This window comes from Lactuca virosa, chromosome 5 (assembly GCF_052849685.1).
Source record: "Lactuca virosa cultivar CGN04683 chromosome 5, Lactuca_virosa_CGN04683_v6, whole genome shotgun sequence".
Lineage (NCBI taxonomy): Eukaryota > Viridiplantae > Streptophyta > Magnoliopsida > Asterales > Asteraceae > Lactuca > Lactuca virosa.
Window position 1 is genome coordinate 307,878,868 of NC_136430.1, and position 25,815 is coordinate 307,904,682.

General features: G+C 46.1%; 1 protein-coding gene and 1 pseudogene across 1 annotated transcript; one reads left to right on the top strand and one right to left on the bottom strand.

Annotated features, from left to right (window-relative positions):
- The first annotated feature begins 822 nt into the window (after window positions 1-822).
- On the top strand, window positions 823-23,376 carry LOC145113047 (uncharacterized; annotated as a pseudogene).
- A 240-nt stretch (window positions 23,377-23,616) lies between these two features.
- Window positions 23,617-24,235, bottom strand: LOC145113048 (uncharacterized). The gene is made up of 2 exons (XM_079049155.1): window positions 23,781-24,235; window positions 23,617-23,674 (listed from the first exon to the last, which is right to left on the bottom strand). The coding sequence occupies exons 1-2, from the start codon at window positions 24,233-24,235 to the stop codon at window positions 23,617-23,619; spliced, it is 513 nt and encodes a 170-aa protein (XP_078905281.1).
- Between the last annotated feature and the right edge of the window lie 1,580 nt (window positions 24,236-25,815).

A 25,815-nucleotide genomic window follows, 5' to 3' on the forward strand; every position in this document is an offset into this window, starting at 1 on the left:
ATATTGCTTTTTCAAGCTTGTAGCAGTGATTTGGAAATTCTTGACTCTCGAAGCCTGGAGGTTGTTGCAAATAAACTTCTTCCTTTAGTTCTCCATTTAGAAAGGCACTTTTGACATCCATTTGATGTACTTTGATATTCTTGTGTGCCGCATACGCTAGGAAAATGCGTATTGCTTCCATTCTGGCTACGGGGGCATAAGTTTCATCATAGTCGACGCCTTCAAGTTGGTTGTACCCCTTAGCCACTAGCCTTGCTTTGTTTCTAACTACCGCACTGGAATCATCAAGCTTGTTTTTGTATACCCATCTAGTACCAACAATTGTGTGGCCTTTTGGCTTCGGTACTAGTTTCCATACTTTGTTTCTTTCAAACTCTGCTAACTCCTCTTGCATTGCGGTGATCCAGTCGGGCTCCATGAGTGCTTCTTTTATGGTTCGAGGCTCGACTGAGGACATGAAGGCTGCATAGTGGCAGTGGTCCGTTAAATCACTAGAGGATCATGTTTGTATACCTGCTGATGGGTTTCCAATGATTTGACTCGGTAGGTGATCCTTCGTCCAGATGTGAAGACGAGTTTGTTAGTGATCATCAGCTGTGGTGGAGGGAATATCTTCAACGTCAGATGACTTGGCGGTAGGAGAAGGTAGTTTCCCCTCGATTTGGGAGCAGCCTGCAGAATTATCTTGGACCGAGGGATTTTGAACGGCAACAGTTGATGGAGGTTCCCCCGGAATTGAGGATGGGAGTTCCCCCGTGAACCGGAGATGGTTCCCCTTGGATTGATGATTGAGTGATAACCCTTGGATCTGATCTCGTGTCTATGTTTTCAACCTCTTCATCCTCAGATTCTAAAGAGACATTTGATGGAATTGAGATTCCACGGTTAGACACCAGAGCTGCATCTTTTAGTACTGGAACCTCGATGGTTGTCACAGGAACTGGATTTGAACTTTCCCCCTCAACCGGCGAGGTGGAAGTATTGAGTGACAAATCTTCAGATAAGGTTGGACCAGATACTTCAGCGTGTTGTTGTTGAGATACTGGAAACACCAGGATTTCAGAGAGATGAGCAGTCTCTGCGGGGTCAAAAAGGTCATCATAGTTTATTTCAACAATGTTTACGGGACCCGAAGAGGCTGGGATATCACTTTCCAGGATTGCTTTTGTTTCACTTGACGGAGCAGTGTTGCGGACATAGTAGTCATCAAATTTGACATCGAAGCTTTCTACTATCAGTCTTGTGCGTCTAATGAGAACTCGGTAGGCAATTTTATTGGTTGAGTAGCCAAGGAAAATGCTTTCATCTCATTTTGGTGCAAATTTGTTAAGGCGATCCTTGTTTTTTATCACAAAAAATCTACATCCGAAAATTTGGAAGAATCTGACATTGGGTTTGCGGTTGTTAAGACCCTCATATGGATTCTTGTTAAGACGCTTGCAAATGATGCTTCGGTTTTGAACAAAGCAAACAGTTGCCACTGCTTTGGCCCAGAAGTATAGATGAAGGTTAGCAAAGTTTAACATTGATCTTGCTGCTTCGACCAATGTACGGTTTCTTCGCTCTACTACTCCATTATGTTGCGGTGTGTAGGGAGCTGAAAAGTTGTGACTGATATCCTTAGAAACCAAGAAACTATTCAGGAGGTGATTAGTGAATTCGGTTCCATTGTCACTTCTTATTCTTCTAACTGGTAACTTGATTTGAAGCTCGATTTCCTTTATAAAGTTGATCATGACCTGCGGTGCATTTGATTTGAGTCTTATGAAGAAGACCCAAGTGAAACGTGTGAAGTTATCGACTATAACCAGAATATACTTTTTGTGATGAAGACTAGCTATGGTAGATGGACCGCAGAGATCAATATGAATTAGCTCTAATGGTTCAGAAATTGAAGATTCAATAACCACTGGATGGCTTCCCTTTTTTTTGCTTTCCACACTCACAAGGTGGGCAAAGTGTATCATTGTTGTACTTTAGAACGGGGAGACCACGGACAAGTTCTTCGGTGACCAGGTTGTTGATATACCGGAAGTTCAGATGAGCTAGCTTGCAGTGCCATAACCAGCTATCTTCGGATACTGCTTTGGATAGAAAACACAATTACGGTTTTCCAATGATTAGTGAGACATCCAAAGGGTACATTGTCCCTTTGGATTTGGAATTGATCAAGCAGGTGCTTCTATCACTTGTCATTATGTAGCAATATTCATTATCAAATTCAACCCTATGACCAGCTTTACATAGTTGGCCCACGTTGATCAAGCTGTGCTTAAGGCCTTCTACGTAAGCAACATTTTGAATTGAGAAATTTCCTGTTTTCAATACATCGTATCCCCTGATTATTCCATTGGTGTTGCTCCCGAACGTGACATTTCCACCGTTACAGATAGGCCTAAAGCCGCGAAGGTATTCTAACCTTCCAGTCATGTGCAAGGAGCAGTCACTATCAATTAACCACTCATCTTCTTGTTCCTCCTTGCACATTGCCTGCTCGACGATGCTGAGAGTGCCATCTTTGGCCATGTAGCAGTAGTTTCTTTCTAGATTTGTCGATCCATCCGCTTCAGCAGCTGCAACCATGCATATATTCCCTTTTCCCTTATTGTTGTTGAAGTCTTCATCCTCATCTCCGGATGACCACACTTGATGATCTCTTTTCACATGGGCAACATATTGTCACACCCCTAAACCAAGGATGGCGGAAACGTCCGGGAGTGGAGGACTTCATGTATAGTATCACAACAACGAGTATAATAGTCCTCAAAGTAAATACAACCATCATAAATATAATTGAAAAGGTTACACCATAGTATATGTTTACATGTTTCAAAATCAATTACATTATGATGACAAAATGAACTGTTTGACGATTTAACGTCCCATCCTAAAAATGCTGTTGGTTTCCTGTTTCACTGATTTCTTGAGAATACAAGTAGTTTTGAAAAGTGTCAACAATTAAGTTGGTGAGTTCATAAGAGTTTTGTTTGAGGAAGAAACCGTTTTCCTTGTAAAAGCGACAGAGTATGTTTCCAGAAAATCCAATATTTTCTTTATTAGGTGTGAAATGAATGCTCCTATGTTATGCGATAATGTACCCTAGAAAGACCCGTAGATTCCTTCTATAATCACCCAATGTATATAAGTTATATAAAATTTTAAGTTAAATAAACCGTCGAATATAATGGGTCTGCCCTAGGTCCACAACCAAACAAGGAACAGGAAGTAAGGCGGGCCCACCAATTCTAAGTCGACTGTGACTAGATTCTTACATAACTCTAGCATATACACTTAGCAATTATAGCTGAAGTCTAACAATTCTAGATGAAATGTAGTTTTAATAGAAATATGTTTCCAAAGAAAATCCAATATTTTCCTTATAAAAGTCATGTAGTCTTAAATGTCAAGACCGAAATGTACAAGTATTTTTCCATACTTAAAGTAATTCATGCAAGTTTAAATCGACATAAACTCGTTTAATTTAGAAGTAAAACCCCTTTTCAAAGTAGAATTTTCCCTGTAAACTTGAAAGATTGTTAACTCCCTATGTGAGTCGTTATAACCATACTATGACGAGAAATAACCTGCAACAACGTTTTTCAGACGTCAAGATTTGTTATGACTTTTGTCACCCATAGACCTGCAGGTCCCGCTGTAGCTAGCAGCAAGGTGTGGGGTTTCAATCCCAATATAGATCTATACACAATTATCACACTCTCCCTACAAGAGACTCTGGTTATAACTTACAGGAATTGGAATCCCGTACTCTAAGAGTACGGGGAGAGAATTGTCTCACAACTTACGTTAACTAGTTTACATATAGTTTGATTATAAAACCTCTTCCGTGGAGGAAGCGAAGTCACCTTTTATGAAAATACATTAGTTCTATGAATCCATAAACTATTACTATTATGTAGTATATGAAAAACCCATTTGTTTTGAGAGTAAAACCTTTTCCATGTAGTAAAACTACATAAACTATGCTTATTGTAGTTTATTATATGTGTTCGAAATGAATGAAGAATCCTTTTCATGAATGACTAAATTTAAGTTTATGATGATAAACTAACAAGAAAATACATTCAATATTTAGAACTTATTGTTATGCACTTTGCTCAACATACTACAAAGTGTTATGAAAGTTGTAAGCTGTTAACTAGTTTTTAACCTTTCTGCACTGTTTTAGAAAAATCATAGAAAAATCATACGAAGTCGAAAACTGAATCCGTAAATTCTGAGAGTTCAAAAAATGTGTCTAGTTTATTCATAATTTTTATTATGATTTTTAGAAGTCTTTAACTTGTGTAAAAACGTTCATATTCACATACTGGTCCGAATTCGTTTCTGAAATGATAGGCAGTTTTGTAAAAATCACCATAAATTGTAGAAAAATAGTATGGAGATGTGCAAGTAGTAATTTTAAAGGTATGAACCTGATATATTTTCATATTAAACAATTTTGAAAGATATTAAGTTTAAGATGGTCAAAACAGTCCGTGAATAAGACTCAACTTTTCTGATGAAAGTTGTTGTTTGAATTTAGTTAAGTTTTTGGTATTTTAACTTGTATCCCCCCTAAAACTTGAAGAAAACATGAAAATGTAGGGGTATGAACTCACCTTGAGTGATCTCTTAGGATGGATGATGGAGAAAAGGAGTTTCCAAGTCAAGAACACTTGGGAGATGCTTGAAGATTTGAAGGTTCTATGAACAAATATGATGATATTTGTGTAAGCAATCCATGATTTGGATGAAGGATAGTAGAATATTTAAGTGTAGGAGGAAGATACATACCAAATGTGGAGGAAAAACTCAAGACCAGCTGTAACGCCCCGTTCCTGGTACGTATTTAATTTGATTAAATGTTTCTTTTTGTAAGAGCTACTCGGCGAGTTGTAGCCCTAACTCGCCGAGTAGATGTCGAATTGGACGCGGGCTTTAAGTGATCTACTCGGCGAGTCCACGCCTGGACTCGGCGAGTAGGCCAGTCAGGAGGAAACCCTAATCCTTAGGGTTTGCACCCTATTTAAACGTCCTTATAGCCCCATCTCAGCCTCCATCACCCTCAGAGCATTCCTTATCTAAACCCTAGTCTCCATTGGTGAGTTTGAGTGATTGTTGCCTTGTGAAGGGACTTTTGGTGCACATTGGAGCAAGTGGAAGAAGGAAGGGGTTGAAGAGCTCAAGGAAGGGGACTTAGATCCAGAACACATTCATTTGTGGTCACCCACTCTGGTAATAAAGTTTCCATCTTGATTATTGATCTATTAGATCTTGTTTGTCCCTAAATTGTTGCTTTTAAGCCCTAAAACCCCAAATCCTTGGTAGAGAAACCTTATGGTTGGGCTATACTTCAGATCTGGACCCTCATTACCTTCTAGAGTTGTAAAGTATCAGTTATGTTCGTGATTGAGGTCCCTCTTGAGCTTAGAACCCCATTAAGAGCTTAGTTTTGACATTTGGAGCCCTTAAAGCTATGCATGCATGTAAAGTTTGCAACTTTACGTGATAAAGCATGCCCTAGAAGCCTAGATCTGTGGTTTGGAGCTGCTGCATGGCTCAAACCAGGTCTGTATGGAAAAAGGACTGAATGAACTCGGCGAGCCAATCAAGGATTTCACGACTTCTCGAGTTCAGGAAGGACTCGACGAGTCGGTGATCTGCACTCGACGAGTCGAGTCAACATAGACTGTTGACTCTGACTGTGGACTTTGACTTGGACCAAGAGTTGACCAGTTGACATCTGATGGTTTCTGGTAATTGGGAGATTTATGAAAAAGGTTTGTATGGTACCTATAGGTGGTGGAGTTCGTGTTGGACCCAGGAGTTGAGCCTTCTTATTTCCGACGACAGTTGCGAGGTGAGTTATCCTCACTATACTAAGGGGTCTAAGGCACCAAGGCCGGCCCATTGGATATGATATCCTAGTAGTTGTATTATGTTGAGTATGAGTTAGTTATGCATGCTAGTTTGATATGCTAGAGGGTAGGTCTGTAGGACTACCTGTGATACTGATTGATTGTCTGTATGTGCATTATCTGTTACATGTTGATATGTTATGTGGGATGGGTTGAGGTTGTACTGCTCCGTGCGGTAGCCAACAAACCCTAGAGTATTCCAGATATGAGCTGAGGGCCCGATAGGCATTCCAGACTCATACTGAGGACTTGGGAGCATTCCAGATACGAGCTGAGGGCCCGGTAGGCATTCCAGACTCGTACTGAGGGCTCGGTGGCATTCCAGATACGAGCTGAGGGCCCGGTAGGCATTCCAGACTCGTACTGAGGGCTCGGTGGCATTCCAGATACGAGCTGAGGGCCCGGTAGGCATTCCGGACTTGTACTGAGGGATCGGTGGCAATCCAGATGTGAGCTGAGGGCCCGGTAGGCATTCCAGACTCACACTGTGGGCCCAGGGGTATTCCAGTCTGTAAAGTTGTGGACCCGTTATGTGCTGTTCTGCTCAGTTTGTTATGATATGTCATGGTGTGACATGGTTATGTGGACTGTATGTGTATCGGTATTTTGGGGGTAACTCACTAAGCTTTCGGGCTTACAGTTTCAGTTTATTGTTTCAGGTACATCAGGGGATCGCGGCAAGGCGAAGGCATGATCGTACAGCTCCTCCTATTATGTTATGTTTCTAGGAAAACTCTGATATAAATGTATTTTGAAAACAAAGTTGTAATGTTTTGATAAATTCGACATGTTTTGAAAGTTTAAATTTGGCTTGAATTTTTGGGTGTTACAAGTTGGTATCAGAGCCTTGGTTTGAGTGAATTGGAGGAACACTCGTGTGACTCCAGTCTCAAATCAAGGAAAGGATTTTCAAAATGATTTTTCAAAAAGGTTTTCAAAATAAATAAAGGAGGATGCAGGGCGTACGATCAGCCGGAGCCAGTAAGTAGACCCCAAAATACCATACAAGTTATTTGATTATACGATATGATAGAACAGCATGTTAGTGCTAGGCTAGGGATCTTCAGGAATTGCATGATAGAATTGCCTGAATACATGATGCCTGCTAGCCTAGGGTTTCCTTTATGTGAGATTGACATCATTACTGTAGTTGTCTAATGTATGCATCCCAGTTGTACATAATTAAGATCTTATAGCATGAGAATGTTTGATTTGGCCTTATGTTCTGTTCTTGTTTGATTGGGGGCTTGGGGTAGGATTGGATATTCTAAAGTCTATAGGGTCCAGCGTTATGCATGGCTAGCATACATTAGTGCTGCAGGGTTGGTGGAAGTTTCATGGATAGGAGGGATTGAGTGAGACCGGGAGGTCAGTTATAAGATATTTAGCATTCCTCTAGGAGTGAGGATTGAGCGCTCGCCATGTTGTGCATATTGTTAGGGTGTTGTGGTGATACTTGGGGCAAATATGGGTAGGTGTGGAAGGTAGTAGGGGCCCATGCTACTGAAAGCACAGGACCTATACGCGTGTCAAGTTAGTCGCAATCCCTAGGGTTAGTAGGGAGTTGGCTCCCAGTGATTTATATGAATTACTGATAACTGGTGATATGTTTCAGAATGGTGATGACGAGGCGCTTCGTGGTTGGATCCGGTTTGGGATCAGGATCAGGGGACAGAGGCCAGGAGGGGCCGACAGCACCTGAGCCAGTGGTGCAGATGGGTACAGAGGAGTTGGATTCCAGGATTCGAGAGATCCTGCATGATGAGGTTACTGCTGCATTCCGGGCTCAGTTACCGGAGATGTTCGGGTCGATCAAGACCGCCATGGTGGAGTATTTTGATGAGCGTTATGCAGCCCTTGCAGAGACAGCCGCCGCAGCAGCTGCATCAGCTGTATCAGCGACGGGAGGAGGAGTTGGTAGAGGTTTTCAGTACAGGGACTTCGATAACACGAAGCCCCCTACTTTTGATGGGACGCAGGTTCCCATCAAGGCTATGAGGTGGATTTCAGATGTGGAGGGGTGTTTCTTCACCTGCTCGTGTCCTGCTGACCAGAAGGTCAGGTGTGCTCTGAACCTGCTTAGGTCTGGGGCCAAGGACTGGTGGAGACTTGCGACTGGGTCGTACTCTGATGATCAGAGAGCTGCTGTTACTTGGGAGCAGTTCAGGGATATGTTCCGCACCCGTTACATTCCACTGGTTGAGCAGGAGCGATTGGCACAAGAGTTTTTGAGTTTGAGACAGGATGGGGAGTCGGTGACGGAGATCACCCGGATGTTCACTGAGAGGGCGATGTTTTGCCCGGAGTTTGCTTCAGAGCAGGCCCAGATGACCCGTTATCTGAGCATGCTCAAGACGGATATCCGTCAGTTTTTGTCTACCCAGCGATGTGATACTCTTCTAGAGTTGCAGGAGGCCGCCAGACGGCGTGAGTTGGAGATTGAGCAGCAGTTGAGAGAACAGCGGCAGGCTCCGGCACATTCTCAGCCGGCGCCGAAGCGGTCTAAGACCGCTGATACTAGGACCGGGGGTCAACAGAGCCGCACATGTGGGAAGTGTGGCAAGGGTCATTCTGGTGTGTGTCGAGCTGGTAGTGGATGCCACAAGTGTGGCAAGGAGGGGCATTACGCGAAAGACTGTCGCCAGGCCGCTCCAGTTCAGAGTATGAGGTTATGTTACCATTGTGATCAGGTTGGCCATTTGAAGGCCAACTGCCCGTTACTCGCCGCCAAACCGGCGCAGGCTCCAGCGCCAGCTACTTTGAGGATCACGGATGGGAGACCAGTCAGGGCAGAGCCTCCAAAGGCTCAGGGTCGTGCCTTCCAGCTTACAGCGGAGGAGGCCAGAGCAGCACCAGATGTGGTTGCTGGTATGTTTCTATCCTTATCTCGTTTTCCTATATCTGTTGTATGCTTATCTGTTGCACCTGTGGTTAGGTACGTTTTTAGTGAACTCCTTGCCTGCTTTGGTCTTATTTGACTCGGGGGCGAGTCGGTCCTTCGTATCTCAGACATTTAGTAGGGAGTTCAGTGTGCCAGTGGGCGAGTTAGAGTGTCCGTTGCGAGTGTCTATCGCTAACGAACACGGGGTTTCTGCTTCTTCAGTTTATCGAGGGTGTGACTTGGAGATTTTCGGGGTGTAATTTCCGATAGATTTGATTCCGATTCCCATGGGGGAGGTATGCGTGATTGTAGGCATGGATTGGCTCAGTCGATTCGGTACCATGATCGACTGTGAGGGGCAGCGAGTAGTAGTTCGAACCCCAAGTGGGGGAGAACTGATTGTATATGGCGAGGGCACAAGAGTGGGATCAGGGTTTTGTTCAGCTGCCAGGGCACGACAGTACATTCAGCACGGGTGTGCAGGTTATCTAGCGTATGTGGTAGATACGCGAGCCAGGGATCAGATTTCGGTTTCCGACGTACCGGTGGTCAGGGAGTTCGCAGACGTATTCCCGGAGGAGTTACCAGGGATACCTCCAGAGAGGCAGGTCGAGTTCAGGATCGACCTGGTGCCAGGTGCGGCCCCTATTGCTAAGGCGCCGTACCGATTGGCACCGCCAGAGATGCAGGAGCTGTCATCGCAGCTGCAGGAACTGCTGGGCAAGCAGTTCATTCGACCTAGCATCCATGGGGAGCACCGATACTTTTCGTCCGGAAGAAGGACGGTTCGCACCGGATGTGTATCGATTACCGGGAGTTGAATAAGTTGACGGTGAAGAACCGTTATCCACTCCCGAGGATAGACGATCTCTTCGACCAGTTACAGGGTGCATCTTGGTTTTCCAAGATAGACTTGAGGTCTGGGTATCATCAGGTCAGGGTCAGAGAGGAGGACGTGGAGAAGACCGCGTTCCGAACTCGTTATGGACATTACGAGTTCATGGTGATGCCGTTTGGGCTCACCAACGCGCTAGCGGTGTTCATGGACCTGATGAATCGGGTCTGTAGACCGATGCTTGATCGCTTGGTCATAGTGTTTATAGATGATATCTTGGTGTATTCCAAGACCCGAGAGCAGCATGAGGAACATCTGCGAGAGCTGTTGGGAGTTCTAAGACGGGAACGGCTGTACGCCAAGTTCTCGAAGTGTGAGTTTTGGTTACGGGAGGTCCAGTTCCTCGGACATCTCGTTAACCAAGAGGGGATTTTGGTCGATCCGGCCAAAATCGAGGCGGTTATGCAGTGGGAGGTTCCGAAATCTCCCTCAGATATTAGGAGCTTTCTGGGGTTGGCAGGGTACTACCGGAGGTTCATACGGGACTTCTCCAAGATTGCAGTGCCCCTCACTCGTCTGACAAGGAAGGGAGTGGATTTCCAATGGGGTCCCGAGCAGCAGAGGGCGTTTGAGACCCTCCGTCAGCATTTGTGCGAGGCTCCAGTATTGACACTCCCGGAGGGAGTCGAGGATTTTATGGTGTTCTATGATGCATCCATCACAGGTTTAGGGGCGGTCCTCATGCAGAGAGGACGAGTGATAGCCTACGCATCGCGGCAGCTGAAGCCGCATGAGACGAGATACCCTACGCATGACTTGGAACTGGGGGCGGTGGTGTTCGCCCTCAAGATATGGAGACACTACCTCTATGGGGTCCGTTGTACCATTTACACGGATCACAAGAGCTTGAGACATATCATGGATCAGCCGAACCTGAACATGAGGCAACGCAGGTGGCTGGACGTAGTCAAGGACTACGATTGTGAGATCCTTTACCATCCTGGTAAAGCGAATGTAGTGGCGGATGCTTTGAGCCGCAAGTCAGCGGGGTCTTCCACCCCAGCGGTATGTATGAGGATAGCGGTGGATTCTCCGCTGGTGAGTTTGATCAGAGATGCCCAGGTTGAGGGCATCAGCCCGGAAAATTGGAAGCTGGAGAGGATCAAGGGCGAGAACACCCGGTTTGTGCAGGATAGTCAGGGACTATTAACCCGATGCGGTCGGGTTTGGGTTCCAATGACGGGTGGGGTTAGGCAGACGGTTATGGAGGAGGCTCATAAGTCTCATTTCTCTATTCACCCGGGGGCTACCAAGATGTATCGGGATTTGAGTTTGAGCTATTGGTGGCCGTGCATGAAGCGGGAAATCGCTTGGTACGTTGAGAGGTGCTTGACCTGTAGGATGGTCAAGGCCGAGCATCAGTGGCCGCATGGAAAGCTGCAGCCCCTAGAGATTCCTATGTGGAAATAGGAACAGATCACGATGGATTTTATTACCAAATTGCCGAAGACGGCAAAGGGGTTTGATGCTATATGGGTCATCGTGGATCGATTGACCAAGAGCGCCCATTTCTTGGCTATACGAGAGGGCTCATCGGCCGCGAAATTGGCCGAATTGTATGTTCGGGAGATCGTGTCTCGCCATGGGGTTCCTGTCTCCATTGTCTCTGATCGGGATGTCAGGTTTACCTCCCGCTTCTGGCAAAAGTTTCACGAGGAGCTGGGCACGCGATTGCACTTCAGCACAGCATTCCACCCGCAGACAGACGGCCAGAGCGAGCGGACTATTCAGACCCTCGAGGACATGTTGCGGGCATGTGTCATTGATTTCGGTGGGAGCTGGGATTTTCACCTACCGCTTGCGGAGTTCGCCTACAACAACAGCTATCATTCTAGCCTTGGCGCCCTGCCATTCGAGATGTTGTACGGGCGGAGATGTCGCACCCCGGTTTGTTGGGGTGAAGTTGGGCACAGGGTGATGGGTAGTACGGAGGTAGTCTTGCAGACTACCGAAAAGATCCAGCAGGTTAGATAGCGTTTGCAGACCGCTCAGAGTCGGCAGAAGAGTTATGCCGACAAACGCCGATCCGAGTTGGAGTTTCAGGTGGGTGACATGGTCCTCCTGAAGGTATCACCCTGGATGGGTGTCATCAGATTCCAAAAGAGGGGCAAGCTGGGCCCCAGGTTCATTGGTCCTTTTAGGGTTTTGGCCCGGGTGGGTCGGGTCGCCTATCGATTGGATCTCCCGGCAGAGCTTAGCCAGATCCACAACACTTTCCATGTTTCTCAGTTGAGGAAGTGTTTGGTGGACGAGTCAGCAGTAGTACCCATGGAGGATATTCAGGTTGATAGCAGCCTGAATTATATCGAGAGACCAGTTGCGATCTTAGATCGAAGGGCGAAGACCTTGAGGAACAAGGTGGTTCAGTTAGTGAAGGTGCAGTGGCAGCACCAGAAGGGTTCAGAGTGGACGTGGGAGTCCGAAGAGGAGATGCGGGGGCATTACCCGGAGTTGTTTTCAGATGCAGCAGCAGACTTCGAGGACGAAGTCTGAGAAAAGTGGGGGAGAATTGTAACACCCAGTTCCTGGTACGCATTTAATTTGATTAAATGTTTCTTTTTGTAAGAGCTACTCGGCGAGTTGTAGCCCTAACTCGCCGAGTAGATGTCGAATTGGACGCGGGCTTTAAGTGATCTACTCGGCGAGTCCACGCCTGGACTCGGCGAGTAGGCCAGTCAGGAGGAAACCCTAATCCTTAGGGTTTGCACCCTATTTAAACGTCCTTATAGCCCCATCTCAGCCTCCATCACCCTCAGAGCATTCCTTATCTAAACCCTAGTCTCCATTGGTGAGTTTGAGTGATTGTTGCCTTGTGAAGGGACTTTTGGTGCACATTGGAGCAAGTGGAAGAAGGAAGGGGTTGAAGAGCTCAAGGAAGGGGACTTAGATCCAGAACACATTCATTTGTGGTCACCCACTCTGGTAATAAAGTTTCCATCTTGATTATTGATCTATTAGATCTTGTTTGTCCCTAAATTGTTGCTTTTAAGCCCTAAAACCCCAAATCCTTGGTAGAGAAACCTTATGGTTGGGCTATACTTCAGATCTGGACCCTCATTACCTTCTAGAGTTGTAAAGTATCAGTTATGTTCGTGATTGAGGTCCCTCTTGAGCTTAGAACCCCATTAAGAGCTTAGTTTTGACATTTGGAGCCCTTAAAGCTATGCATGCATGTAAAGTTTGCAACTTTACGTGATAAAGCATGCCCTAGAAGCCTAGATCTGTGGTTTGGAGCTGCTGCATGGCTCAAACCAGGTCTGTATGGAAAAAGGACTGAATGAACTCGGCGAGCCAATCAAGGATTTCACGACTTCTCGAGTTCAGGAAGGACTCGACGAGTCGGTGATCTGCACTCGACGAGTCGAGTCAACATAGACTGTTGACTCTGACTGTGGACTTTGACTTGGACCAAGAGTTGACCAGTTGACATCTGATGGTTTCTGGTAATTGGGAGATTTATGAAAAAGGTTTGTATGGTACCTATAGGTGGTGGAGTTCGTGTTGGACCCAGGAGTTGAGCCTTCTTATTTCCGACGACAGTTGCGAGGTGAGTTATCCTCACTATACTAAGGGGTCTAAGGCACCAAGGCCGGCCCATTGGATATGATATCCTAGTAGTTGTATTATGTTGAGTATGAGTTAGTTATGCATGCTAGTTTGATATGCTAGAGGGTAGGTCTGTAGGACTACCTGTGATACTGATTGATTGTCTGTATGTGCATTATCTGTTACATGTTGATATGTTATGTGGGATGGGTTGAGGTTGTACTGCTCCGTGCGGTAGCCAACAAACCCTAGAGTATTCCAGATATGAGCTGAGGGCCCGATAGGCATTCCAGACTCATACTGAGGACTTGGGAGCATTCCAGATACGAGCTGAGGGCCCGGTAGGCATTCCAGACTCGTACTGAGGGCTCGGTGGCATTCCAGATACGAGCTGAGGGCCCGGTAGGCATTCCAGACTCGTACTGAGGGCTCGGTGGCATTCCAGATACGAGCTGAGGGCCCGGTAGGCATTCCGGACTTGTACTGAGGGATCGGTGGCAATCCAGATGTGAGCTGAGGGCCCGGTAGGCATTCCAGACTCACACTGTGGGCCCAGGGGTATTCCAGTCTGTAAAGTTGTGGACCCGTTATGTGCTGTTCTGCTCAGTTTGTTATGATATGTCATGGTGTGACATGGTTATGTGGACTGTATGTGTATCGGTATTTTGGGGGTAACTCACTAAGCTTTCGGGCTTACAGTTTCAGTTTATTGTTTCAGGTACATCAGGGGATCGCGGCAAGGCGAAGGCATGATCGTACAGCTCCTCCTATTATGTTATGTTTCTAGGAAAACTCTGATATAAATGTATTTTGAAAACAAAGTTGTAATGTTTTGATAAATTCGACATGTTTTGAAAGTTTAAATTTGGCTTGAATTTTTGGGTGTTACAAGTTGGTATCAGAGCCTTGGTTTGAGTGAATTGGAGGAACACTCGTGTGACTCCAGTCTCAAATCAAGGAAAGGATTTTCAAAATGATTTTTCAAAAAGGTTTTCAAAATAAATAAAGGAGGATGCAGGGCGTACGATCAGCCGGAGCCAGTAAGTAGACCCCAAAATACCATACAAGTTATTTGATTATACGATATGATAGAACAGCATGTTAGTGCTAGGCTAGGGATCTTCAGGAATTGCATGATAGAATTGCCTGAATACATGATGCCTGCTAGCCTAGGGTTTCCTTTATGTGAGATTGACATCATTACTGTAGTTGTCTAATGTATGCATCCCAGTTGTACATAATTAAGATCTTATAGCATGAGAATGTTTGATTTGGCCTTATGTTCTGTTCTTGTTTGATTGGGGGCTTGGGGTAGGATTGGATATTCTAAAGTCTATAGGGTCCAGCGTTATGCATGGCTAGCATACATTAGTGCTGCAGGGTTGGTGGAAGTTTCATGGATAGGAGGGATTGAGTGAGACCGGGAGGTCAGTTATAAGATATTTAGCATTCCTCTAGGAGTGAGGATTGAGCGCTCGCCATGTTGTGCATATTGTTAGGGTGTTGTGGTGATACTTGGGGCAAATATGGGTAGGTGTGGAAGGTAGTAGGGGCCCATGCTACTGAAAGCACAGGACCTATACGCGTGTCAAGTTAGTCGCAATCCCTAGGGTTAGTAGGGAGTTGGCTCCCAGTGATTTATATGAATTACTGATAACTGGTGATATGTTTCAGAATGGTGATGACGAGGCGCTTCGTGGTTGGATCCGGTTTGGGATCAGGATCAGGGGACAGAGGCCAGGAGGGGCCGACAGCACCTGAGCCAGTGGTGCAGATGGGTACAGAGGAGTTGGATTCCAGGATTCGAGAGATCCTGCATGATGAGGTTACTGCTGCATTCCGGGCTCAGTTACCGGAGATGTTCGGGTCGATCAAGACCGCCATGGTGGAGTATTTTGATGAGCGTTATGCAGCCCTTGCAGAGACAGCCGCCGCAGCAGCTGCATCAGCTGTATCAGCGACGGGAGGAGGAGTTGGTAGAGGTTTTCAGTACAGGGACTTCGATAACACGAAGCCCCCTACTTTTGATGGGACGCAGGTTCCCATCAAGGCTATGAGGTGGATTTCAGATGTGGAGGGGTGTTTCTTCACCTGCTCGTGTCCTGCTGACCAGAAGGTCAGGTGTGCTCTGAACCTGCTTAGGTCTGGGGCCAAGGACTGGTGGAGACTTGCGACTGGGTCGTACTCTGATGATCAGAGAGCTGCTGTTACTTGGGAGCAGTTCAGGGATATGTTCCGCACCCGTTACATTCCACTGGTTGAGCAGGAGCGATTGGCACAAGAGTTTTTGAGTTTGAGACAGGATGGGGAGTCGGTGACGGAGATCACCCGGATGTTCACTGAGAGGGCGATGTTTTGCCCGGAGTTTGCTTCAGAGCAGGCCCAGATGACCCGTTATCTGAGCATGCTCAAGACGGATATCCGTCAGTTTTTGTCTACCCAGCGATGTGATACTCTTCTAGAGTTGCAGGAGGCCGCCAGACGGCGTGAGTTGGAGATTGAGCAGCAGTTGAGAGAACAGCGGCAGGCTCCGGCACATTCTCAGCCGGCGCCGAAGCGGTCTAAGACCGCTGATACTAGGACCGGGGGTCAACAGAGCCGCACATGTGGGAAGTGTGGCAAGGGTCATTCTGGTGTGTGTCGAGCTGGTAGTGGATGCCACAAGTGTGGCAAGGAGGGGCATTACGCGAAAGACTGTCGCCAGGCCGCTCCAGTTCAGAGTATGAGGTTATGTTACCATTGTGATCAGGTTGGCCATTTGAAGGCCAACTGCCCGTTACTCGCCGCCAAACCGGCGCAGGCTCCAGCGCCGGCTACTTTGAGGATCACGGATGGGAGACCAGTCAGGGCAGAGCCTCCAAAGGCTCAGGGTCGTGCCTTCCAGCTTACAGCGGAGGAGGCCAGAGCAGCACCAGATGTGGTTGCTGGTATGTTTCTATCCTTATCTCGTTTTCCTATATCTGTTGTATGCTTATCTGTTGCACCTGTGGTTAGGTACGTTTTTAGTGAACTCCTTGCCTGCTTTGGTCTTATTTGACTCGGGGGCGAGTCGGTCCTTCGTATCTCAGACATTTAGTAGGGAGTTCAGTGTGCCAGTGGGCGAGTTAGAGTGTCCGTTGCGAGTGTCTATCGCTAACGAACACGGGGTTTCTGCTTCTTCAGTTTATCGAGGGTGTGACTTGGAGATTTTCGGGGTGTAATTTCCGATAGATTTGATTCCGATTCCCATGGGGGAGGTATGCGTGATTGTAGGCATGGATTGGCTCAGTCGATTCGGTACCATGATCGACTGTGAGGGGCAGCGAGTAGTAGTTCGAACCCCAAGTGGGGGAGAACTGATTGTATATGGCGAGGGCACAAGAGTGGGATCAGGGTTTTGTTCAGCTGCCAGGGCACGACAGTACATTCAGCACGGGTGTGCAGGTTATCTAGCGTATGTGGTAGATACGCGAGCCAGGGATCAGATTTCGGTTTCCGACGTACCGGTGGTCAGGGAGTTCGCAGACGTATTCCCGGAGGAGTTACCAGGGATACCTCCAGAGAGGCAGGTCGAGTTCAGGATCGACCTGGTGCCAGGTGCGGCCCCTATTGCTAAGGCGCCGTACCGATTGGCACCGCCAGAGATGCAGGAGCTGTCATCGCAGCTGCAGGAACTGCTGGGCAAGCAGTTCATTCGACCTAGCATCCATGGGGAGCACCGATACTTTTCGTCCGGAAGAAGGACGGTTCGCACCGGATGTGTATCGATTACCGGGAGTTGAATAAGTTGACGGTGAAGAACCGTTATCCACTCCCGAGGATAGACGATCTCTTCGACCAGTTACAGGGTGCATCTTGGTTTTCCAAGATAGACTTGAGGTCTGGGTATCATCAGGTCAGGGTCAGAGAGGAGGACGTGGAGAAGACCGCGTTCCGAACTCGTTATGGACATTACGAGTTCATGGTGATGCCGTTTGGGCTCACCAACGCGCTAGCGGTGTTCATGGACCTGATGAATCGGGTCTGTAGACCGATGCTTGATCGCTTGGTCATAGTGTTTATAGATGATATCTTGGTGTATTCCAAGACCCGAGAGCAGCATGAGGAACATCTGCGAGAGCTGTTGGGAGTTCTAAGACGGGAACGGCTGTACGCCAAGTTCTCGAAGTGTGAGTTTTGGTTACGGGAGGTCCAGTTCCTCGGACATCTCGTTAACCAAGAGGGGATTTTGGTCGATCCGGCCAAAATCGAGGCGGTTATGCAGTGGGAGGTTCCGAAATCTCCCTCAGATATTAGGAGCTTTCTGGGGTTGGCAGGGTACTACCGGAGGTTCATACGGGACTTCTCCAAGATTGCAGTGCCCCTCACTCGTCTGACAAGGAAGGGAGTGGATTTCCAATGGGGTCCCGAGCAGCAGAGGGCGTTTGAGACCCTCCGTCAGCATTTGTGCGAGGCTCCAGTATTGACACTCCCGGAGGGAGTCGAGGATTTTATGGTGTTCTATGATGCATCCATCACAGGTTTAGGGGCGGTCCTCATGCAGAGAGGACGAGTGATAGCCTACGCATCGCGGCAGCTGAAGCCGCATGAGACGAGATACCCTACGCATGACTTGGAACTGGGGGCGGTGGTGTTCGCCCTCAAGATATGGAGACACTACCTCTATGGGGTCCGTTGTACCATTTACACGGATCACAAGAGCTTGAGACATATCATGGATCAGCCGAACCTGAACATGAGGCAACGCAGGTGGCTGGACGTAGTCAAGGACTACGATTGTGAGATCCTTTACCATCCTGGTAAAGCGAATGTAGTGGCGGATGCTTTGAGCCGCAAGTCAGCGGGGTCTTCCACCCCAGCGGTATGTATGAGGATAGCGGTGGATTCTCCGCTGGTGAGTTTGATCAGAGATGCCCAGGTTGAGGGCATCAGCCCGGAAAATTGGAAGCTGGAGAGGATCAAGGGCGAGAACACCCGGTTTGTGCAGGATAGTCAGGGACTATTAACCCGATGCGGTCGGGTTTGGGTTCCAATGACGGGTGGGGTTAGGCAGACGGTTATGGAGGAGGCTCATAAGTCTCATTTCTCTATTCACCCGGGGGCTACCAAGATGTATCGGGATTTGAGTTTGAGCTATTGGTGGCCGTGCATGAAGCGGGAAATCGCTTGGTACGTTGAGAGGTGCTTGACCTGTAGGATGGTCAAGGCCGAGCATCAGTGGCCGCATGGAAAGCTGCAGCCCCTAGAGATTCCTATGTGGAAATGGGAACAGATCACGATGGATTTTATTACCAAATTGCCGAAGACGGCAAAGGGGTTTGATGCTATATGGGTCATCGTGGATCGATTGACCAAGAGCGCCCATTTCTTGGCTATACGAGAGGGCTCATCGGCCGCGAAATTGGCCGAATTGTATGTTCGGGAGATCGTGTCTCGCCATGGGGTTCCTGTCTCCATTGTCTCTGATCGGGATGTCAGGTTTACCTCCCGCTTCTGGCAAAAGTTTCACGAGGAGCTGGGCACGCGATTGCACTTCAGCACAGCATTCCACCCGCAGACAGACGGCCAGAGCGAGCGGACTATTCAGACCCTCGAGGACATGTTGCGGGCATGTGTCATTGATTTCGGTGGGAGCTGGGATTTTCACCTACCGCTTGCGGAGTTCGCCTACAACAACAGCTATCATTCTAGCCTTGGCGCCCTGCCATTCGAGATGTTGTACGGGCGGAGATGTCGCACCCCGGTTTGTTGGGGTGAAGTTGGGCACAGGGTGATGGGTAGTACGGAGGTAGTCTTGCAGACTACCGAAAAGATCCAGCAGGTTAGATAGCGTTTGCAGACCGCTCAGAGTCGGCAGAAGAGTTATGCCGACAAACGCCGATCCGAGTTGGAGTTTCAGGTGGGTGACATGGTCCTCCTGAAGGTATCACCCTGGATGGGTGTCATCAGATTCCAAAAGAGGGGCAAGCTGGGCCCCAGGTTCATTGGTCCTTTTAGGGTTTTGGCCCGGGTGGGTCGGGTCGCCTATCGATTGGATCTCCCGGCAGAGCTTAGCCAGATCCACAACACTTTCCATGTTTCTCAGTTGAGGAAGTGTTTGGTGGACGAGTCAGCAGTAGTACCCATGGAGGATATTCAGGTTGATAGCAGCCTGAATTATATCGAGAGACCAGTTGCGATCTTAGATCGAAGGGCGAAGACCTTGAGGAACAAGGTGGTTCAGTTAGTGAAGGTGCAGTGGCAGCACCAGAAGGGTTCAGAGTGGACGTGGGAGTCCGAAGAGGAGATGCGGGGGCATTACCCGGAGTTGTTTTCAGATGCAGCAGCAGACTTCGAGGACGAAGTCTGAGAAAAGTGGGGGAGAATTGTAACACCCAGTTCCTGGTACGCATTTAATTTGATTAAATGTTTCTTTTTGTAAGAGCTACTCGGCGAGTTGTAGCCCTAACTCGCCGAGTAGATGTCGAATTGGACGCGGGCTTTAAGTGATCTACTCGGCGAGTCCACGCCTGGACTCGGCGAGTAGGCCAGTCAGGAGGAAACCCTAATCCTTAGGGTTTGCACCCTATTTAAACGTCCTTATAGCCCCATCTCAGCCTCCATCACCCTCAGAGCATTCCTTATCTAAACCCTAGTCTCCATTGGTGAGTTTGAGTGATTGTTGCCTTGTGAAGGGACTTTTGGTGCACATTGGAGCAAGTGGAAGAAGGAAGGGGTTGAAGAGCTCAAGGAAGGGGACTTAGATCCAGAACACATTCATTTGTGGTCACCCACTCTGGTAATAAAGTTTCCATCTTGATTATTGATCTATTAGATCTTGTTTGTCCCTAAATTGTTGCTTTTAAGCCCTAAAACCCCAAATCCTTGGTAGAGAAACCTTATGGTTGGGCTATACTTCAGATCTGGACCCTCATTACCTTCTAGAGTTGTAAAGTCTCAGTTATGTTCGTGATTGAGGTCCCTCTTGAGCTTAGAACCCCATTAAGAGCTTAGTTTTGACATTTGGAGCCCTTAAAGCTATGCATGCATGTAAAGTTTGCAACTTTACGTGATAAGCATGCCCTAGAAGCCTAGATCTGTGGTTTGGAGCCGCTGCATGGCTCAAACCAGGTCTGTATGGAAAAAGGACTGAATGAACTCGGCGAGTAGAACGCTGGACTCGGCGAGTCCTATGAACATAGCCGTGAACTCGGCGAGTTGGTTGAGCAACTCGGCGAGTTCGTTGAAGATTGCCTTGAACTCGGCGAGTTGTTAGAAGACTCAGCGAGTTGGCTAGGGTTTCTTCCAAATCTTGGCCACGTATGAACTCGACGAGTTAAAAAGGGAACTCGACGAGCCAATCAAGGATTTCACGACTTCTCGAGTTCAGGAAGGACTCGACGAGTCGGTGATCTGCACTCGACGAGTCGAGTCAACATAGACTGTTGACTTTGACTGTGGACTTTGACTTGGACCAAGAGTTGACCAGTTGACTTCTGATGGTTTCTGGTAATTGGGAGATTTATGAAAAAGGTTTGTATGGTACCTATAGGTGGTGGAGTTCGTGTTGGACCCATGAGTTGAGCCTTCTTATTTCCGACGACAGTTGCGAGGTGAGTTATCCTCACTATACTAAGGGGTCTAAGGCACCAAGGTCGGCCCATTGGATATGATATCCTAGTAGTTATATTATGTTGAGTATGAGTTAGTTATGCATGCTAGTTTGATACGCTAGAGGGTAGGTCTGTAGGACTACCTGTGATACTGATTGATTGTCTGTATGTGCATTATCTGTTACATGTTGATATGTTATGTGGGATGGGTTGAGGTTGTACTACTCCGTGCGGCAGCCAACAAACCCTAGAGTATTCCAGATATGAGCTGAGGGCCCGATAGGCATTCCAGACTCATACTGAGGACTTGGGAGCATTCCAGATACGAGCTGAGGGCCCGGTAGGCATTCCAGACTCGTACTGAGGGCTCGGTGGCATTCCAGATACGAGCTGAGGGCCCGGTAGGCATTCCAGACTCGTACTGAGGGCTCGGTGGCATTCCAGATACGAGCTGAGGGCCCGGTAGGCATTCCAGACTCGTACTGAGGGCTCGGTGGCAATCCAGATGTGAGCTGAGGGCCCGGTAGGCATTCCAGACTCACACTGTGGGCCCAGGGGTATTCCAGTCTGTAAAGCTGTGGACCCGTTATGTGCTGTTCTGCTCAGTTTGTTATGATATGTCATGGTGTGACATGGTTATGTGGACTGTATGTGTATCGGTATTTTGGGGGTAACTCACTAAGCTTTCGGGCTTACAGTTTCAGTTTATTGTTTCAGGTACATCAGGGGATCGCGGCAAGGTGAAGGCATGATCGTACAGCTCCTCCTATTATGTTATGTTTCTGGGAAAACTCTGATATAAATGTATTTTGAATACAAAGTTGTAATGTTTTGATAAATTCGACATGTTTTGAAAGTTTAAATTTGGCTTGAATTTTTGGGTGTTACACCAGCCTTTGAATCTCGAATTTTAGAGAGAGAAAGTGAGAGAGATGTGTTTGTTCTCCTTGAGAAAGAGTGAATAAAGTGGGAGGAGAGACATGGATTTTTCCCATCTTTGAGTATTAAATCTTGCTGGAGAGGGGTGGTGAAAGGACAAATAGTTGACTAGGGCTGATGGGAATAGTGACATAAAGCATGAATAGTGACATGGAGTGGGTATGGGAGGTTGCTTGTGTCATAACTTAAAGGTAAAGTCAACACTCCACCCATATATCTTACCAACTAGATTTTATTCTTAGGCAATGATTTTCCTCAAAATATGATTAAAATATGAATATTTAGGGTCTCTTATGTTAAAATACGAGTTTGGGTGAAAATCCGCGTTAAAATCACGAAAAACGGGCTTAAAATGGAGTCGTGGTCGAAAACCGGACAAAGAGGCGTATCCTGCGAGGATCTGAGGTCAGCAGTGCAGGTTCGGTCCTAGAAGGCCGCGGACCGAAGGGAGGTTCGGTTGTAAGAAGACGACCGAAGGCGAAGTTGTCAGAAGCGAATCTTGTCAGAAGCGAAGTTGGGCGAGGAGGAACCGAGAGCAAGATGGACCGAACCCGAAGGTGACTTCGGTTCTTAAGAGGCTTCGGTTCTAGGAGGAGGTTCGGTTCTTAAGCTAGCTTCGGTCCAGGAGGCTTCTTAGGGTTTCGCTTCTGAGGGTTTCGCCTCTAAGAGGTTCGGCTCTAAGAGGGTTCGGCCCTAAATGGCTGTTTTTAAATAAACTTCCCGTTTTGCGTGGTTTTTGACTAAATCAAAGGTCGGGATGCCCCAGGTGATTATAAAAAGTTGAGAGAGATTTTGAGAGAGATTTGGGAGAGATTTCACATACTTGGAGAGATTTCTCATACTTAGAGAGATTTGGGAGAGATTTTACATACTTGGAGAGATTTCTCATACTTAGAGAGATTTGGGAGAGATTTGACATTCTTGGAGAGATTTCTCATACTTAGAGACATTTGGGAGAGATTTCACATACTTGGAGAGATTTCTCATACTTAGAGAGATTTGGGAGAGATTTGAGATAGAGAGAGATAGAGCGAGAAAGATTGAGAGAGATTTTGTTTGCGACCTTTTTGAGTGTTTGGCTTCGTAACGCAAGGTTCGTAAATCCCGTTAAGCCTCGTTGTGAATGTTATACGCCCTCGAGGGGTATGGAATAATGTTTTGTCGAGTAGTTTCATCACTTACCCTGATTAGGTTTTAGAATTTCCGAACACGTGAAAAATCTAAGTGATACTTTGTATTAAGATCGCGAGTTGTACAATAGGAAGCATAACGGAAATCCTAATATACAAGGGTTAACGGAGTTGACCGGTTTGACTTTTTGACTTTATTTGACTTTGACTTGACCGGAAATTGACGGTTGTCACACATATGCTCTTGCCTTTTCTTTCTCTTCCATTTCTTGGGCCATTCTAAGATAGAATGCCTTATCCTTAACCACATTTGCTTTGTAATCTTTGGCAAAGTGATTTTCTTTCTGACATTTGTGACAAATGATGACGTTATTTTTCTCTTCAGTTGAGGTGCCGGAGTCTGATGGTTTATTGGACTGCGGTGCCTCTTTGGAATGTTGTGCATTATGTGGTTGCGGTGGGTGATGAGGGTTTTGAGGATATATTGAGTGATTAGACTGTGGGTTGAAGTTGCGGTTGAATGGTGGTTTTGTGAACTGCTGATTCTTACGAAATGATGGTGGTGGTAGCCTGTTGAATTGTTGGCTAACTAAAGTTATGGCATTTTGGAATTCTTCTTCGTCATCCATTTCAGCGTCAACTTCATATGACTGCGGTGAGTTGTCATATGAAAGTGGATAAGATGGTTCAGTAGGGTATGAGAACTGTTGAGTTTTGACTTGTGGAGTTTGAGCTATCATGGAAAGTGGACCACCAAGATCAGCACAATCTTTGGGCACGGTTGATTCTTGTGCCTAAAGTTCTCCGTACAGTTTGAATAAAGACAAAGTATGAATCTTTCTATCTCTTTGTACAATCATCTTTGCGGTGGACCAATGTCTTCCCAAACCATTGAGAAACTGCAGATTTGTTTCATGGTTGCTTCGAACTGTACCAACATTCGATAGCTTTGTGATGATGAGGTTGAACCGTTTGAACGGATCATCAAGACTTTCACCGGGAAAAGCTTTGAAGTTATTGAACTCATTGAGAGCAGTGGTGAGCTTCTTATCTTGAGCTTGTTCAGACCCTTGATAAAGATTTTTAAGCACATCCCAAATCTCCTTAGCAGATTTGCAGTTGATGATGATGTCAAAGTTGTCTAGAGCTACACCGCAAGAGATTTCATAGAAGGCTATAGCATCATTTTCCATTTTGTCAAGATCATCTTTGGTTGGTCGATTCATTGCGGCTGGACCTCCACCTAGTCTTACTCGAGTACCATATACTTGAACAGGAGTAAGAACAGGAACATGTGGTCCTTCTTCCACGGATCTCCACACATCTCTTCCAAGCCTCTTGAGATACCTTTCCATTCTTTATGACCAGTGGTGGTATTCATTTGCAACAAGCATTGGTGCTCTGTTAGAGCCTCCAACACTGTTGGAAACATTCAATGATAAAGCTTGTGCCATCTTTCATTTTTTTGTTTTTTTTATTTGAAGAATGAGCTTTAGTGGTATGAAGGCTTTTCAAAATCAGAGTTTTGTTTAAAAAGCAACCACTTTGGCTCTGATACCAATTGTTGAGAGAAAAAATTTGGGAAACACTTGAACAAACGTTAGTACAAGATATAGTTGCGGAATAAGTTAATCTCAAAGGATCATATTAGCTCAATAATAATAAGTTAGAATTGTTAGATAGTTAGTTGCAGAAAAGTAAATTGCGGAAATGTAAAGGAAATGTAAATAGCAACAAGTTATATCAAGTATACATCAAACTGATTCTTAACACGGTTTGCAATCAAACACGAGTTAGTAAGTGTGATCAGTTTAAGAGGAAGAGGATCTTGGATGTAAGATAGAGATAAGAGAGAATGATCTATGTATGAGATTTCAACAGATCATAATAAGAGATAAGAAATGATAAGAAGTGGTAAGTTTTATTTCAAGAAGAGGAGTCTATTTATAAAGCCTCAAAAAGTTACATAGAGAACATAGAGTACTAAACTACTGGCTTATCGTGACCATGCAAGGTTCACTGGATAATACAATGCTAATAAAACAAGTCAGATGATGTAACTATAAACTCTATTGCGGATGAGTTGATTGCGGTTGACATCTTCAGGTTGCGGCTGCGGTAGTAAAACAAATTGCGGTAGGAAGAGCAGATTGTGGTAGGAGATATGGCTGCGGATCATCAAATTTAAGAGGGTCACTTTATGTATCAACATAATTATTGAAACCACCTATCAAGTAATGGGTCGACATTGGTGCCTTCGACCTATTGGTATAATGAGAAGACTCACCTCAGTCTGCTAAAGATATACTGCCCCGCTAGTGATCTGGAGAATCTCACACTGAATATACAAAACTTAACCTAATTAGAATTAGGTTATGACTCAAGGCATATTCCCAAATCCTAGGTCCAAATTTCTTTAACAAGGCCCAAGAGTCTATCTACTTTATTGGGCCTAACATCCAAGGCCCACAACCATTATTGGCCACAAGGCCCATGAGTCCCAACTAAGCTACTAATGATCCAATAATGAATTTCAGGGCCCAACTGATCTAATATGCCCAGGCCCAAGGTCAATATCCTAAAACCCATATAAGGCCCAAAGACTAGATCCCAAAACATAACAATGCTGCATGGGTCGTACTGTGACATCCCCAGATACACGGTCATTTTAAAAATTTTATTTATGCTTATTTGAAAATTAGAGTATTCATTTTAAAGATTTGTTCCCATAAAACATGATAAATATATTATCAAAGCATTTTCGAAGAAACGCATTTTGTTTATATTAAAACTTTGGATTGTCATTGTCAATACAAAAACATAAGCATAAATAGACCTTACATTCATTTACACTAGTGATTTACATCTCCTTTAATCTCTCAGTGTAATGTAGCTTCGTATCGATACCTGTGATACAAGTAAACTGAATGGGTCA